Below are 17,101 nucleotides of genomic sequence, written 5' to 3' on the forward strand. Positions count from 1 at the left end.
CGCCAAACCTAAATCAATGGCTCACTCTCGAATTAATCTCACGCCCCAGCCATGATTAGATGTTGTTGGGGTTGCCATCTAGCGGATGTAGGCTCCAAACTGAACAGCTGGATTATACAGTAGGCCCACGATGCTCCATTTTATTTGAAAGAACACTAATTCTGAACCTTTCATTGTTTAAAAGCAGGTTAATGCATGACCCTAAAAAAAGATTTAAGACTACATGCTTATGAAATATTACCAAGATTATAAAAATATATTTAAAAGAAATGTAGCCTATTTGTGAATATTAGCTATTGAGGTGAATTGGTATTTCTTTTAGATCCAGACCCTGGTGTTTTGAAGTTCTTAGAGGGGTCGATGAAAGCCTGGATGTGTTTGAAGTGCGCAGAGCAGCTGGCTTTGTGTTTGTGGACTCCTCCCGTCGTGAGATGAAGTTCAGATGCGCGCCGTTGTTCACGGCGTCACCAGCGCACAGAGGAGCTTCGTGACGCGAGGGGAGGTTGAAGAGATGTGTGGATCACGACCATGGGAGGCTCTGAATGTGGCATTACACGTTAGCTAATTGACTACTTTTACAGGATTTTTTGTTGTTGTTGTACCCTTTGTAAGAGCGTTAACCCAGCTGCTCTGGAGGGAGATCCAGCAACGCCTTTCGCGTCTCTCTTCCAAATTGAAAAGCTTCGTGGGCTACGTGGACCGTAAAACCTCCGCTCGGTCCCTCGCGGTTATGTTGTAGTTTACTCGGACTCGGAGCTCCTTCTTCTTTTGATCCAGGAAATGTTGGCATGGCCGCCTCGCGAGCACAGAAGTGTCCGAAGAATGAGAAGTTGGACGAGGCGCAGGCTTTGGCCAAGAGCTGCGCGGGGAGACCAGACTTCCTGCCTTGCGATGGACTCTCCATCTGCGCTACCCACAGCCACGGAAAGTGCTTCAAGCTGCACTGGTGCTGCCACTTGGGCTGGTGTCACTGTAAGTTTGTTTTCTGTGGTTTAATAGCTTTCTGTATTACCAGAGATCTATCTCACTGTCACTGTGGTGGCAAAATATGCTGTTATTCATGGCCGTGTTGTGAGTGCAGTATCAGTTCACTGTACTCGCATTGTGTCTCGACAGAAAAGGGCAAAATGTAGCAGATATGAACTCGATATTGACGCGCTTAGACTAGTGAAGATTTGCTGCCCAGTGATGTAATTCATCTTTTGATAAAACTTCCAAACATGTTTGTTTTTCATTGCAATAATATCGATGTCAAACTTAGTGTCACATTTAAGCTTTATCAGAGACCTTCGAACAGACGCCCTATGGATAGTTTATTTAGCCTGTTTTAAAAATAAAACTGTATAGTTGTGACCCAAATTTAAAGATTTACATTTTCCGTAGGAAGGAACGGGCTTGGGGCTGAGTGCTACAGACAGTGTAGGGATGTTAAAAAGGTTAATTAACACACTGTTTTGGACTTTTCATGGGATTTATTGACAATAAGAAACATTTTGGGTAACACTTTACTTGAAGTTTTCTACATAAGAGTGACATGACACTGTCATATGAACACATGACACAGTCATGACACATGAACCCTAACTGTAACCCTAACCATAACCATAACTTGTCATGACAAAAACCGAATGACACTTATTAAAAGAAGCGTTATGTCATAAACATTTATGACTTGTTTATAATGTTTTATGACACATTCATGACAATGTCATGTCACTCTTATGTAGATACCTTCAAGTAAAGTGTAACCACATTTTGAATATCATTAGCATTATCCTTTTAAAGTATGACCTTTGGCCACAAAATCATCACATGTTCAGACAAAGTCAATCAGTTGGTTAGGTTCAGTGGCTGATATTCTTTAGTTGCAAGCCAAATATTTGATAATGTTAACTTAACTCAATAGTAGTACTACAATATAATCAGTGTCATTTATTTTGACTGTTAAATTGACTGTGTTGGTAACAGGACAGCAGCTCCACTCACTCATGGACAATTTTCTTTTCACTTTGAGGACTGTTGGGGACATTTTCACCACCCATGTACCTCAGACACTTTCTCTCCATTTGAACCTTTCTTGATCTGGTTACTTTCACACCGCCGAAGAACCACAATAGCCCTGTCTGAACCTGACGAGATGTCCGTCTCTTTGTGCTGCCCTAATTCATCCCATCTCTGACTGCTCTGAAAATCCTCAGATCAGTGTAAAACACAATCACCCTCCACTCTGCACCACTCAGTCGAGGCTTATAGTGTGCAACTGCACAAGTCACATTGTAATCTTTGCCATGTAATCATTGGATTTAGATGCTTGCCTCCGTCCAGAATGAGCCAAGCAATTTGAAATATCTGATGTGGCAGAAAAATGATGAATTCTTTCCGGTGTTTATTAGGAGCTGGGATTTGAAGTAAAGCCTGTTCAGTGTTACATCATTTGTAAACATTTAGACTTGCTCCTCCTTTCTGCATTGACATATGTATCACTCTGGCTGAAACTGTGCTGCACAATTGACATGGAGCACTTTGTCCCCATTATTTCATTCAGGCTTGTCATGGTATAGAAGACAGAGCCAGCCACATCATAATGGAGCTTCTCACCCTCACATCTCTTCCCACTGTAATTTGCAGGTTCTCCTCTCTGGATACTCATGCACCACAGTGAGAATAAACCAGCTTAGACTGCTGAATCAGGCAGAAACAGGGCACCCGGTGAGAGAAGTACAGCAGCGTGCTTCTGCATGCAATGCCCGCCTGCGCTTCCTGGCTCACGCCCTTCTTTCTAGCTAATACATTATAACGTTGGATGCAAAAGAGTGAAAATGTTGTAAGGCCCTTAATAACTTTTTAATTTAAATGTGCCTATGACTGTCGCCTTGAGTATAAACTTGTTCTGAGGCTGATAATTGTGCATTCACCACAGGGAGCCTTGCTAGTCTGCCTTTTAATTACATTTTTAATAGGTTTCCAGGCAAACAAATACAAAAGGTCAATGTGTAATAAGACTTTGGCTCAGCATTTGAATTCTCAAACAGTGATTACCTGTGACTACACTACTGGCTTCTCCTATTTCCTACATGCCGTTGCAAAGGAAACACCTTTAGGTTGTCTTCCTCTCAGTTTCTGCTCTCAGACACGACGCTTATCGTCTCTGCAGGCTACAGCAACAACCAAAAAAGATGATTTGACTGCTAGTAGTTTCCACTTAGTTGTAGCTTTTTTTAAACCTTTGGCTAAGAAAATGGGGAAAACTGGAATTGGATGTATGTGGAGGCAGTGTTCCCAGCTGGTGACAACATCAGTCCAAGCCTCTCATTAGTGGTAATTAGCTGTATTTAGTGTCACCGCCAATATGTCATGTCTGATGAGAGCTTCTGCTCACAGCAACACTGGAACCACCTGGTCTGAATAGTTTTTTTCTCTCGTTATCCTCAACTAACTGATTACAATTACCGGGCAGAGCAATGAATTACTCATTAAGAAAGTCTAACAGATCCTAATGAGTCCTGAACAGTCTTGTCAGTCTGCTTGTTCTCTGCCAGCTTCAATTTTGTACGTTACAAATGTTACAACTTGTACTTTTGTTGTAAGATAGAAGAAATGCGGATCCTTCTGTCAGACTTTCTCATCTCATCTGTCACACCATGTAGCTGTAGCTCGAATCTATTTCTTAAGGGAAATATGGAGGCTTATTGGATAAAGCTCTGCGCTACATTGATCGATTTGCTGACCAATTCAAAATTTGCCGCAGTGCTGAACCTTAAAAATCTTCAGCTATTATTAAATGGTCGATACATTGTTAGCACAGGCCAGAGGGGATGTTTTTTGATTGATTGTTCATGTTTGGGAACCACTTTAACGGTTGGTCTCGCAATGTTGCAAACAGGGGAGCACCAAACAAAAGTTCAACAAGTTTTGAAAGAATTATTGCAGATTCTTTTTAAGTCTGTTTTAATACAACACCACATTGCCTGTTTATGTTACTATTCCCTCAACGCAGCTCAGCAAGTAAACACTGTACGGGAAAACACAAAGAGGGAATTATGTACAAGAAAGACTGCAACTTTGTAAGATACCCACATTGATTTGGCTAACTTAGACTGCTGAAGCCTCATATTAGCTTTGAGTTGAGCTTTAGAACGCATATTTGCATGCAACAAGTTCACCTTTTCAAAAAAATGAACCCACGTAATTGTCTTGTTCATTCTTGGTGACTGCTACCTCACTGTAGTGACAAACTAACATGTGACTCAAGTCTTGTTGCGGTAATTCAATTCAATTCAATTTTATTTATAGTATCAAATCATAACAGAGTTATCTCGAGACACTTTACAGATAGAGTAGGTCTAGACCACACTCTATAATTTACAAAGCAACAACAATTACAGTAATTCCTTCAAGAGCAAGCAGTAGCAGTGGCTATTGCGACAATGGCAAGGAAAAACTCCCTTTTAGGAAGAAACCTCGGCAGACCCAGACTCTTGGTAGGCGGTGTCTGACGGGGCCGGTTGGGGGTGTGATGGCGATAATAGTCGCATTAAAGATAGTGGAACAGTGACTTTGAAGGTAGTCGTTGTAGTTCATGTCACAGCAGGGCATTGCGGGATGAAACGTGGCGCTGCAGAGCACGGGTGGGTGTAGCAGACGCAGCAGGACGCGGCCGGGCGTTGAAGGGAATGAAAGAAGAAACATAAGGACTCCGGGGAGTAAACTCCCCAGAGCTAGGTTAGTAACAAGCAGTTCTGGGACAGGATGCATACAAAAGGAAACAAATGAAAACATTGATGAGAGGCTGTACTGGCCTGCCTCCCTCTACTCTCACTTTATTATTGATTATATCATCAATAAATCTGATGACTACGAAGAGAAGCAGGTGGGCCGGGTTAGGCGGACACTGCAACTCCTCACTTCTTAACTATAAACTTTATCAAAGAGGAGAGTTTTCAGTTTATTCTTAAATGAGGTGATGGTGTCTGCCCCCCTAACCCAGACTGGGAGCTGGTTCCACAGGAGAGGAGCCTGATAGCTGAAGGCTCTGGCTCCCAGTCTACTTTTAGAGACTCTAGGAACCACAAGTAGCTCTGCATTCTGGGAGCGCAGTGCTCTAGTGGGACAATAAGGTACTAAGAGCTGTTCTAGATAGAATGGTGCTTGACCATTTAGGGCTTTGTAGGTCAGGAGAAGGACTTTAAAGTCAATCCTGAATTTCACAGGAAGCCAATGCAGAGTAGCTAAAACAGGAGAAATATGATCTCTTTTCTTAGTTCTCGTCAGAACACGTGCTGCAGCATTCTGGATCAGCTGGAAAGTCTTAAGGGACTTATTTGAGCAACCTGACAGTAGGGAATTACAATAGTCCAGCCTGGAAGTAATGAATGCATGGACTAGTTTTTCAGCATCGTTTTGAGACAGGATATTCCTAATTTTGGCAATGTTACGAAGATGAAAAAAGGCTGTTCTCGATGATTGTTTTAGATGGGCGTTAAAGGATATATCCTGATCAAAAATAACTCCTGGATTTCTGACAGTAGTGCTGGAGGCTAGGACAACACCATCCAGAGTAGCTATATCTTTAGATAATGAAGTTCGGAGGTGTTTAGGTCCCAGTACAATAACTTCAGTTTTGTTACAGTTTAACATCAGAAAATTATAGGTCATCCAGGATTTTATATCTTTAATACATGCTTGAAGTTTAGCTAACTGACTTGTTTCGTCTGGTTTGATTGATAAGTATAATTGGGTGTAAATCCGCATAGCAGTGATAGTTAATTGAGTGTTTCCTAATGATATTACCAAGAGGAAGCATATATAAGGAGAATAAAATTGGTCCAAGCCCTGAGCCTTGTGGAACGCCATGTTTAACTTTCGCGTACTTAGAGGATTTATCATTAACATTAACAAATTGAGATTGATCAGAAAAATAAGACTTAAACCAGCTTAGTGCAATTCCTTTAATTCCGACTAAGTGTTCTAATCTCTGTAACAGGATTGTATGGTCAATAGTGTCAAAAGCAGCACTAAGATCTAATAAAACAAGTATGGAGACAAGTCCTTTGTCTGCAGCAGTTACAACGTCGTTAGTAATTTTCACCAGTGCCGTCTCTGTGCTATGATGTTTTCTAAATCCTGATTGAAAGTCTTCAAATAAGCTGTTGCTATGGAGAAAATCACATAACTGATTAGCAACCACTTTCTCAAGGATCTTGGAGAGAAAGGGAAGGTTAGATATAGGTACAGGATAAACTGTCCAGAGAGTTGCTTTTTTTCATTATGGTAGCAGACTAAACTGTGGTTTTTAAACTGGCTGCAAGTCAGGAAAATCCTTTTGCTTCTGGAGGCATGAAACAGGAAATAGGAAAGGCGTTTCACATGATGTTGGGTCAGACTGTCCCCTTGGCTGAAACCTGAAACTGACGTTATTGCCCCTGCAGCAGCCTCTTTGTTGGACAGATTTAAACACAAAGAGCAGCGGATGTGTGAGCGGGCCGTAACCACCGGCCAAATGGGTGCAGCAGCTGTTGATAAATGAAAAACAATCTGCTCAAATAATTATTTTTGTTCATCTGATTTTACCAACATGCTGCTTTGAACTGGTGTGTTGCATTTACAGTAGAAGATCTGCTCAGGTTGCACATAAAGACTTCTGGTTTCGTCTCAAACAACTGAGGGGATTGTTAATGACTCAGTCTCCACTGAGGCTTTGATATAAGCCAACATTAGGATCTGTGTCAGACAGTCGTGCCCATTCCTATCACTACATGTCAAGTTTTTCAACAATAACACCTCATTCTCCAAGTATTTTTTTTCCAGCTGCACTCTTTAGAGCAACAGTAAAGATGAAATTTGGACGGAGGGATGCCAAAGCTCTGTGTGAGAGAGAGTGGGAGATTGAGGAGCTACATGCTGCATTATTTAGAGAAACTATCTCCTGTATTAAACCAGACTGTGTTGCTGTCAGCCAGATACAGGCCCAGGAGAGAGGGGAGAAGGCATGCAAGATGGAGGCAGGTGGGAGCAGAGGAGTTGGAGCTCCTCATACTGTAGCTCCTCTGCTCTAATCCCTCCTCTAGAGAGCAATCTGTAACTTATCAGGAAAGAGCTGCCTGTTCTCCCAGCGTCTCATTAACCTCTTGAACTCTTGATTTTACTAATAGATGTATTTTTACATCTGTACCCACCCCCACACCCCCGCGCCCATACATCACCCCACGCCGTCCCACCCCTATATGTGACTACAGGTCTGATTATCAATTAAAAACTTCTTCAGTTTAATTTTGCAGTTCAGTAATGTATTGTTTTGCTTAGCATGAGAACATTCTCCTTTTCTCCTTATTGCCAGACTAAGTGAGATTAATCTCACATATAACATAACGCTCAGTCCTGTGGGGCTGATGGAAACAGTAATATTTCCATTTTTGTACAAACTAATTCTGCATTCTGCACACACACCATGTAAATCTGCAGACAGGCTGTGTTTCTTCTGCAAGACTGTTGAGGACAACCAGTGTTGGTGTTGTGTTAGCACCTTACAGTATGTCTGTCTGTTTTGTTGTCTGCCCATGCATCTGTCTGTACCCCAGTATTGCGTTTAGTATTTGAAACTCCAGATGGATGAATGCAATTAGATGTAATATGCTATAAACTAAATGTCAACACATTGCCTTTTACAGCTTTAGCTCTCATTTGTTGCCGCTATTGTGTCTGCCTGAATGGGCTCGTCTCAGTCTGAACATGGACCATTGAGTTTCTCATTAAACAGAGGATGGCTACTGTCCCCCCTTTTGTCTGTATTGACATTAGCTCCTGTGTTTACAGTGATTACAAAGTATATGGACATCAAGCCTCTTTTAATTGCTTCACATGTGTAGATTATTTTTGTCCTTAAATAATGAGGTGGTCATGTGAATTCAGTTAACTATTGTGGACAGAAAAAAGATTTAATTGAACAAAATATAATTTGTGTGGCGCAAAATTGTCTCATCAGCAAACTCTGTAAACAGAGACACTTCCTTACTTTGAAGTAGTTTGATGTTTTCAATGTAACCTGGGAGCAGATTTTGATTGAATGACTCCCCCAGCCATTGAAACAAAAGACAAGGACACAGTGAGAGGAAGTGATGCGTACTGTAGGCCTGTCATCTTCTCTCTCTCCAGGGAGCCAGTTAAACACACATCTGAGCTGCACTATTCAGGCAGCACGGTTCAGAGTTGGAGGCAGTGGGCTGCAAACAATGAGTAACATTTGAGAGCAGTCATTTTGCACTTTCCTTTACAAATGTATGGCCTTTATCTCATAGAGGATTTATGTGACACGATATATTACACCATTATTATGTTAGAAATACAGATGTAAATCAGCACGCCGTTGTTGTATGGCCTTTATCCTATGTGTTATTTTGTCATTTTTGAATTAAGACTTGAGTCAGCTTCTTATGGTCAAAAATGATTGCTGCACTGCTCTGGAAGGCCTGAAATGGAAACTATGTTACACTCTGGCTGCCGCTCCACCGCAGATAATGGCAAGGCAGGTATTTTTGCCTCTGGCAGTACAAAATGCTTTGTGATGCGAAAATTGCATGAGACTGGCTGAAAACAAACCTGTTTTTTCATTACTAATAATACTATTATATTTATCTGCTAGCTACAACGACCCACGAGCTAAGGGTCAAGTGCGGTTTTAAATGATGAGAAGGGTTCACATTTGATTGCATATATGTATTTATACACCCCCCTAAGTGTCATCAAATATATTCCAGTTGACAGGAAGAGAAAAGAGAGGGATTGTGATATGTAAATGCTCAAAAATGCTTTTTTGGGGACATATATTTGGTGTATACCAAGACATAACAGAACAATTAATGCAGAGACACAGAAAAACAAGTTGTAAAATGTGTCAAAAGCATATTTACATGAATTACAATTTTCAGAGTGCATTTTCATGCTGCTGTCGGGATTCCTGCCAAAAGTCTCCACGTGGTGCCATAGTTTGGATTTATCTAGTATTTCATTGATTTGAACCTGCATCGAGTGTTTTTTTTTGGTCACTTTGGAGCAGCGGAACAAGCTGTAAAAACAACACTGACATATTATCAACTTTTACTTTTGTTTTGGTTTCTAACTCCAGAAATATCTGTCTCTTCAGCTAAATGCTTCACTATGTTCACCAGCTTGTAAGTGTGTCAGTCTGCTGTTTGCTGCTGAGCAGGTAGTGCACAGTGCGTTAATCAAAGCTTTTCCTTTTTTTTCTCCTTTAGGCAAGTATGTGTACCAGCCCATGACCAATGTGTGCCAGCTGCCCAGCACAACCGTGCCAGCTGTTGAGACAGAGTACAGTAACACCATGGACCTGTCCGTCTCTCTGGCTGAGCGCTTCCTGAAGCTCGCCCCCTGCTTTCAGTCCCCGCCTCACCTGGAGTCACCCAAGTACTGCGTCATCGCAGATCTGTTTGTGGATGACTACATTGTCAAACGCATCAACGGAAAGATGTGCTACGTGCAACGCCCCCCGCCTCCCTTACCAGAACCACCTCATCCTCCTACCCCTCCCACACCTGCTCCCGCAACACCTCAGATGCCCCAAAATCCCTCTCAGCCGAGGCAACCAGTGAAGCCTGCAGCACCAACCCAACACGTATCTGCGCCTGTGCAGCCGGTCCAGCAGGTCCAACAGGTGTACAGTGAACACAAACATCCTTCCCCCGTGGATAAGATAAAAGGCCCCAAAATGGACCACTGCTCCTCTCCGTCCAGCTCTGAGGACTCCGGCATCAACGCGCTAGGTCTGCACTACCTGGAGTCCTGCGAGGAGGAGAGTGAGGAGGAGGACGACGAGTTGAGCACCGATGGGAACTCCAGCCCTGGCAGCCTCTGGGATCAGGACGACTGTTCTCTGCTCTCCCCCTCCAAGTCAATGATAGAGATCATCGAAAAGATTGAAACAACTGTGTAACTGACACAACATCAACATGGACACCAGGTGTGAGGGAGCATGTGCTACAGAGTAGAATTATTGAGAATAACACTTGAGGATTTATTCTATGTAGACCAAATAGGACACAAACCCCTCTCTAAGGCTTCAGCAGGGCTTTGCCGGGTTGTTTAGTTGAATATGTTTTCCAGCAGGTGGCCGAGGACTGTACGTCTGCACTCAAACCCAGCCTCTGTCCACATCCCCTGCATGGAGTGAATTTCTAGATATTAGATATTTCTAATTGTTACAATACTGTACAGGAGAAAGGCACAAGCACAAGAATATCAAGCACATGCACAGAGGACCAAATAGACTTCCTGTATGTGGTACTACTTATACAGTGAAAATCTAAAATACAAAAGGAATCAATAGTAGGTGCACTTCCATAAGAGGAAAAGTTTTTTTTCCGAGATTTCTCTTATATATTACTGGAGTTAAATTTTGTATGAACTAAGGTGGTATACGTAGGTTTCCTGATGATAATGAGCAGTTAGGTAATTCTCAAGAGTTCTCCAGTCGTCAATCTGGCAGTCAAACTTTATTCTAATTCAACATTTAAGTGGCAGATAAGCATTCCATTTCTTGTTCTCTGGTCAATGGCTCAACCCACACGTATTAGTAATTCTAACACTTCAGCATATTATCTACGAGGCCAGCTACCTCTCATGGGCCTAAAGCACATCAGCCTTGTAACCTGTTAATTGCTCAGCACCGAGCTGCTGGGACACACCTGCTTTTGTCACATTAATAAAAAGATTCCCGGCCCACAGTTTGTGTGCACTTTACTGACACCAACACGAGCGGTAGGTAGGTCAGTGTTTGACAATCAAGGATTACACAGAAGCACATTCCTATACTGTACCTGCCAGCGAAGGTCAAGGATACTCTTTAAAACCATTTATCAGACATTAACACATTGTTCTGACCAACTTTTCTGGTCAAGCTGGACTGAACTGCAGTGGCAAGGGTGTTAAGCAAAACATGACTTGTATTGACCTCTATTAGCAGCCAAGAAATTAAATAGCACGTGTCTCTGGCAGAGCTACAGTGACGAAAGTAGGAGTCACATTGTCATAGAAGCAACTGGCAAGACATCTAGTGAAGAGGGAATATATCACATAAATACATATAAACTTTTACAATAATAAACCTTCATTGCTATTGGCTTTTTGGGCTTGACAGTAAAATGTCTTGTGATGCCAGCTGAAAGGGGACCTTTCCCAGAAGGTGTGCAGGCTAGACTAGTATGTAACAGTAATTTTGTGCTATGGGGCAGAAAAATGTCACTTAATGCACGGAGATTACAGTATGGAATAGGATTCTGAGTTGGTGTTGTGATGTTGTTATGGACATAATGTTATAAGAAATGCACTCCAATATAAAAGGTGAGACAGCCCCTTATTAGTCAGTTAGTAAAATAATGTTTAAAGTTTAAAGAGTTACTTCCTGGAGAGTTATCTGCAAAAAATCACTAAAATATTCACAAATATGTAGTGCTGCAATGATACGCTAGATGTTTTTTTGCATGACTGCATTCATTTGCAGAAGTTCCTCATGTCAAAAATCAATTTAACAAATGTGTGATTCAAATCCAATCCTGTATCTGTCAATCAATTAAAATGTTTTTTTTTATTCAGGGACAGCCCTTGACATTACACCGAACACAGTCCCGCTTCATGCAGTTTAAAACATATTATGTTCTTATTAATGTTATATTATTTTCATATTGAATAAATCTTAATGAAACTCACACTTTTTCTCCCTCGTTTTGTCTTTTGTTGCCAGTGTGGGGCATTTTCTGCAAAAATAAAGTTTAAGTCTTCTTTGAAAAACCCTCAAACACGTCCACCTGACACACAGATGACTAATGCTCTCCAGAGATTGAGTGGAATAGCAAAGCAAAGTGAGAGATACACTAAAATTTAGTCATTACTTTAGCTCTGTGTCCTTTGTTTTTCTTTCTCACATTCCCTCCTATGTAACCTTTACTTTCTTGCACTGCTCCGGCATAGAAAAATAACATTAAAGCAAGAGGAAAACTGAAGTTAGAGGAAGAGTGGAGGTGGTTTTAAGATGACCTTTGCCTCAATTTTAGTATTGCATACAATTATGGTGAAAGAAATGCAATACAAGTTAGAGTTAAACCCCTCCATCTCTGACCTCCATGCTTCCTGGTATTGATTCACACCAGCGATAGTCCAGCCATGTCCTCTGGGTCTCTGCACCAGACAATCTTTGTCCAGCAGCTGATTTTCTGAGAGACCATGCAAGGGCCTTTCTCACCTTGACTTTGAGCCCAGATTGATTTCTCCATGTTTCTCTTTACCCGCTTCATTTTATCTATTGATTATTTGTGAGGAAAAATAGAGAAAACCAAGGCCGTGATGAAATGTTAATAATTTTTTTGTTTTTGTTTTATAAATGTACATTCATTATTCTGCTAGGTGGTGAATAGGAGGAGTGTGCTACTGGTTGCGCAAGTGGGAGAGGAGAAGAAAGTGGGAGTGCACGGAGGGACTGCAGGGATAGGCGGAGGAAGTTAAATTAAAAGGATGATGATGCAAGCACATGTAAAGTCTTTGGACGGACTTTGTGTGTGTGTGTGTGTGTGTGTGTGTGTGTGTGTGTGTGTGTGTGTGTGTGTGTGTGTGTGTGCGTGCCTTTAGGCACACAGGGTTGCATGTAATTCAACATTTTGAAATTATTTAAAAAGAGCTGCAGACAGATTTCATGAAGAGATAGATCACAGTTAGTGTTAATCCCTCGCAGCAAAGTCATTCAATTTGCAGGCTCCTTGAGCAGTGGAGAACTCTCAAACTCTCTCACACGCACACACACACACACACACACGCACGACACAGGAAGATACAGCCAAATCAAAAAACGCCCTTGTTCAAGGACCGCTTTACAAGCACGGTTGGCACAGCACGAGTCACACAAGCTGTAGAGAGATGTCAGCTGCACTTTATTTTTTCTTTTGATGTGCGTACAAACACATTACCTTCCTCAGGAGGTTGCCTTTTAATTTCATACAATTGCACTTTGTCTCCAGAGGCCAGTTATTAGACGAGCAAAAGCCACAAATACTCAGAGGAGATTTTAAGTGACAAAATGAAAACATGGAGCACCAGCAGTGCCTCGCCTGAGTAAGAGGAGAGTGAATCAAGTAAAAAAATGTCTCTAATGCAGAATTTGTTATTCATTATGTCTACTTTTACTGTAATGCAGGTAGGTGGAATAGATGCAGACAAATGAATAACCACAAAATACACTATTACAAATGCCTTCCATTTATGTTTTTGATGGCATGCCCCAGATCTTAAGTAACAGGCCATATCACACTTTTATTCATTTATCTTCAGTTAAAGTCCTTTCTATTCCTTAAACTATTTGTTTTTGACAATTCTATGCTGTTAAAATGATTTAAAATACGTTTTTTTCTTATGCTTTTCTCTAAAAGGTTTATTGGGTTTTAGACACAGTAGACATGGTACAGTTTGCAGATAGCAGGAGTTTTCCTGTTTCGCCTTAATTTGGCCTGACTGTGCATACAACCATGTCACAAATACCACGAGAGAGTGACAATGATTTTGGATTATTGTGCTGACTAATTGTGTTGGGTACTGTAAGTGCCCGTCATTGGGCAGCTTCAGAAGGCTTTTTGTAAACAGTACATTGGTGTATACTGTAATGTTACGTTATGTTATTGATACGTTTTTAAATAGTGGCATATTATTGACATCTGTAAGTGTAAAAAATAACCCTCCAGGTATGTAGGAATATTGGGCAAAACAACCCCACTGTCATTACATGACATACTGTAATAAACACATGTTGTGAAACCATACCTTATTTAAATTCACAGAACTCTATTTTGAATTGCAGAGAACATCCATATTTTCGGTAAATGTTTATAAAATGATGCACAACATTTCCATATACATCATAAAAACGTCATGAAGCTTAAAAGAAGAGCTGGACCAAGCTGATACAGAACACAGTACTATATGTGATATTGTCAAACAGCGTGGCAATTTTCTAACTTCAAAGCCACTTAAAGGAAAGTTTAAGGGGGAAACCAGAAGTTAAGGGGTTAACATTCTTCTATCATTTATAATTTGACAGTGCACCTCATGAAAATCCATATCAGCTCCCTACAGGGAACCAGCACTATATTGCAGGCATACAGCTTCCTCATATCGCCCGTCTCTAATCTGAGGCATGCCAAGCCAAATTTCAGCAGCACCACTCCATCAAAAGGGTCATTTATATGTCCAATTTACAGCATAATGTCCCTGTGATTGGCCTGATGCAGCCAGTGTGCAGGTAACAGAGGACCACCAACAGGCTGCTGATAAACAATCAGACACATGGCTTTGCCTTGGTAGTGCTCAATGAGTGATGGGTTTCTGATAAGCTCTATAAACGCAAAAGTGTCACCTGGAGTGCAGCTCCGTACTCCCTACCTGTAAAATATTCATTACTTTTCCCATCACTGTCTGCCCTCTTCTTTAAAATGGATTTAGGGCACTCTTTCCTTTTACACACAGAGCATGACTTTCTCCCTGCAAAAGACTTTCAAGTTTTAGTATGGATAGACAGGGCTTTGTTTGAAAGTATTCCCTTTTTGTTGCTTAAAGCTACTTGGTGATCCATCCTTGGACTACTACTGCTGAAGAGCCTGTGAGTGCTTTTGTGCGATGGCCGAATGACTCACAATAATGTGATTAGTTGACTTTGTTGCTGTGGATTAGTCTGTATTAGATGATGATTCTGTAGTTGGAGAAAGTGCTGGATGAATGATCACTTACAATTTGTAACACCTTCTGCACGTTCTTTTGAATATTGGACTTTCCATTTCTCACTTAATGATCCTGAATTAAACTAGTTCACATCTCTCCACAAAAGTTCTCAGTTGAAACAAAGCTATTATCTTCTTGCTTTTCTGCAGTTTTCAGGAGTTTGATAGTGGCCATTAGCAGAACAATTGTGTGGTTTTTGAGCACTGGGGGAAAGTCTCAATCCATCTTTCTGTAATCACATCAAAGAGTCAGAGGATGTTGGGGATGCCTATGCTGGCTTTTCAGTTTGTTATAGTAAATCTTTTCCCCTATAACTTTTATTCTTTTTGCGCTTTTGATTTTTAGAAACAAGACAAAGGGAATTAACTACCATCATTAGGAGTGGGCAGATACTCTATGCTTTGTAGGAAAACAAAACAAAAAAAGATGAATGTGCACATTTGTTTTACTGCTCTCTTATCTGAACCATTTTTTTTAGCTGCACATAAGAGGACTGATTTATAGTGATTTATTTTTAAAGAGTGTTGTAGAAATTTTGTTTGACATCAAAGGTATGCGTTCTTTTCTAGCCCCTTTAGATACTGAACATTTTATTAGAAAAAAAAATTCTGAAAAAAGAGCAATTTTTGTTCTTTTCATCTTCACACGGCACTGATATAAAACACAAAGCACCTGTGGAGAGACCATGTCCCCAATTCAAAGGTCAGTACAGCTAAAACCACTTGAGGAATTCATCAGAAGCAGGTGGCTCCAGTGTCCAGTGGGGACTTACAATCACTTGAACCCTGAGGACACAAAAACTGCAGTTTTAAATCATGTCGATTCAACCCTCATGCACGCACAAAAAAACTACATTCAGGAAATGATGGCTTTACGGAGAAATTACAGATGTGACATTAAGAGGCTGTAACATAATAAAACTCTATTACATCTCTGCCTTCACAATGATTGATATCACTTCAGTTCTCTCCCACAACACTTTGGACAGATGTGGCCCTCATCTGTGAGAGTATTTTATAATGCTGCTGTTCAAAAAATGCATTGTTCTCCTCTATTTAATACTTTCTAAAGGGTTGCCCAAAATAGAGGGACAGAACTAGGCCATCACTGGACCCAGATTGCTTCTAGCAGATATGACTGAAAAAATATGGGACGTAAGCTTTCTAAATCTAAAGGCCCGCTGCCTGTCAACCATAAAAAAGCATCGGCTTCAGGGGAATTATTGCATTCTGAGATCTTAGCCATTATAGCACCCCAGGATAAGCTTTGTGCATCCATTAATGTGTATCAAGATCTTGAAGCAAAATGTTCAAAAAAACATCATCAAGTATGAAAAGAAAGTTTTAGAAACTTGTACATGCTCTTTATATTTTCTTTATTCAGGATTTCTTAAATGTCAGCGTGATTACCTGGCCAAAGTTACAGTACACCCACACCAACTCATTTTTCCAAACTGGCAGTCGACGTGTGATTATATTATTTCATATAATTCTTTCAGTAAACAAAACATCACCTTTTCGAACAATTATACACAAAAACTGACAAGACAAGCAGTAATGTAAATAGCCAAACAGTCTGAAACCATCATACTGCATACACAGACAAAGTTCAGAGATTAGTGTGTGCTTTAAAAAGAATAATTTAAAGAAATTGTTTGACATTTTGGGAAACACTCTTATTTGCTTTTTTTAAGAATTAGTAGAGAAGATTGATACAACTCTTGTGCCTGAACGCTAAACATGTAGCTTGAGCCAGCAACTAGATTATCTTAGCATAAAGATTGGATTAGTTTATCATAACGACTAGAAACAAGGGGAAACAGCTAGCCTGGCTCTGTTTGAAGGTAACAAAATCTGCCTTCCAGCACCTCTAAATCTCACTAATTAACACAGTAATACCTCACTGTAAAAATGACAATTAGCCATTTAACAGGGGTTAAATGGCTATTAAATAAACTATTTAATAGTTAAATAAACTATTTTTTGCTAAGCTAAGCTAACCAGCTACTGCCTGCTTCATATTTAGCGTACTGTTCTTTTCAGGAGGTTATTCTTGGCCTTTTTCTCTGGATGGCCTAAGTTGCATTACACCCACACCAATCTTTGAATTGCATCTAAATAAAGGACATTACACCTACACCACACAGTTAGAGTGTGGGTGAAAAATAAAGGTTGCTCATGTCTATAGCCTTGAATCCTGCTCCCAGTAACACAGCATGTTCATAAAACCCTAAGTACATTGTAATCTATTTGCGTGATACAGAGAATATCTGAATATCTCAACTCAAAACATGAGTAAATGTCCACAAACAATAGCATGCAGCCTAATATGG

General features: G+C 40.6%; 1 protein-coding gene across 1 annotated transcript; it reads left to right on the forward strand.

The window, feature by feature from the left end:
* Positions 1–438: 438 nt before the first annotated feature.
* Positions 439–11,717, forward strand: zgc:162707 (UPF0524 protein C3orf70 homolog B). Its single transcript, XM_028591361.1, has 2 exons — positions 439–972; positions 9,252–11,717. Exons 1-2 carry the CDS (start codon positions 789–791, stop codon positions 9,944–9,946), a joined length of 879 nt encoding a protein of 292 aa, XP_028447162.1. The 5' UTR covers positions 439–788; the 3' UTR covers positions 9,947–11,717.
* The last annotated feature ends 5,384 nt before the right edge of the window (positions 11,718–17,101 follow it).

The sequence above is a fragment of the Perca flavescens genome, chromosome 11 (genome assembly GCF_004354835.1).
Source record: "Perca flavescens isolate YP-PL-M2 chromosome 11, PFLA_1.0, whole genome shotgun sequence".
In the NCBI taxonomy this organism is placed as follows: Eukaryota; Metazoa; Chordata; class Actinopteri; order Perciformes; family Percidae; genus Perca; species Perca flavescens.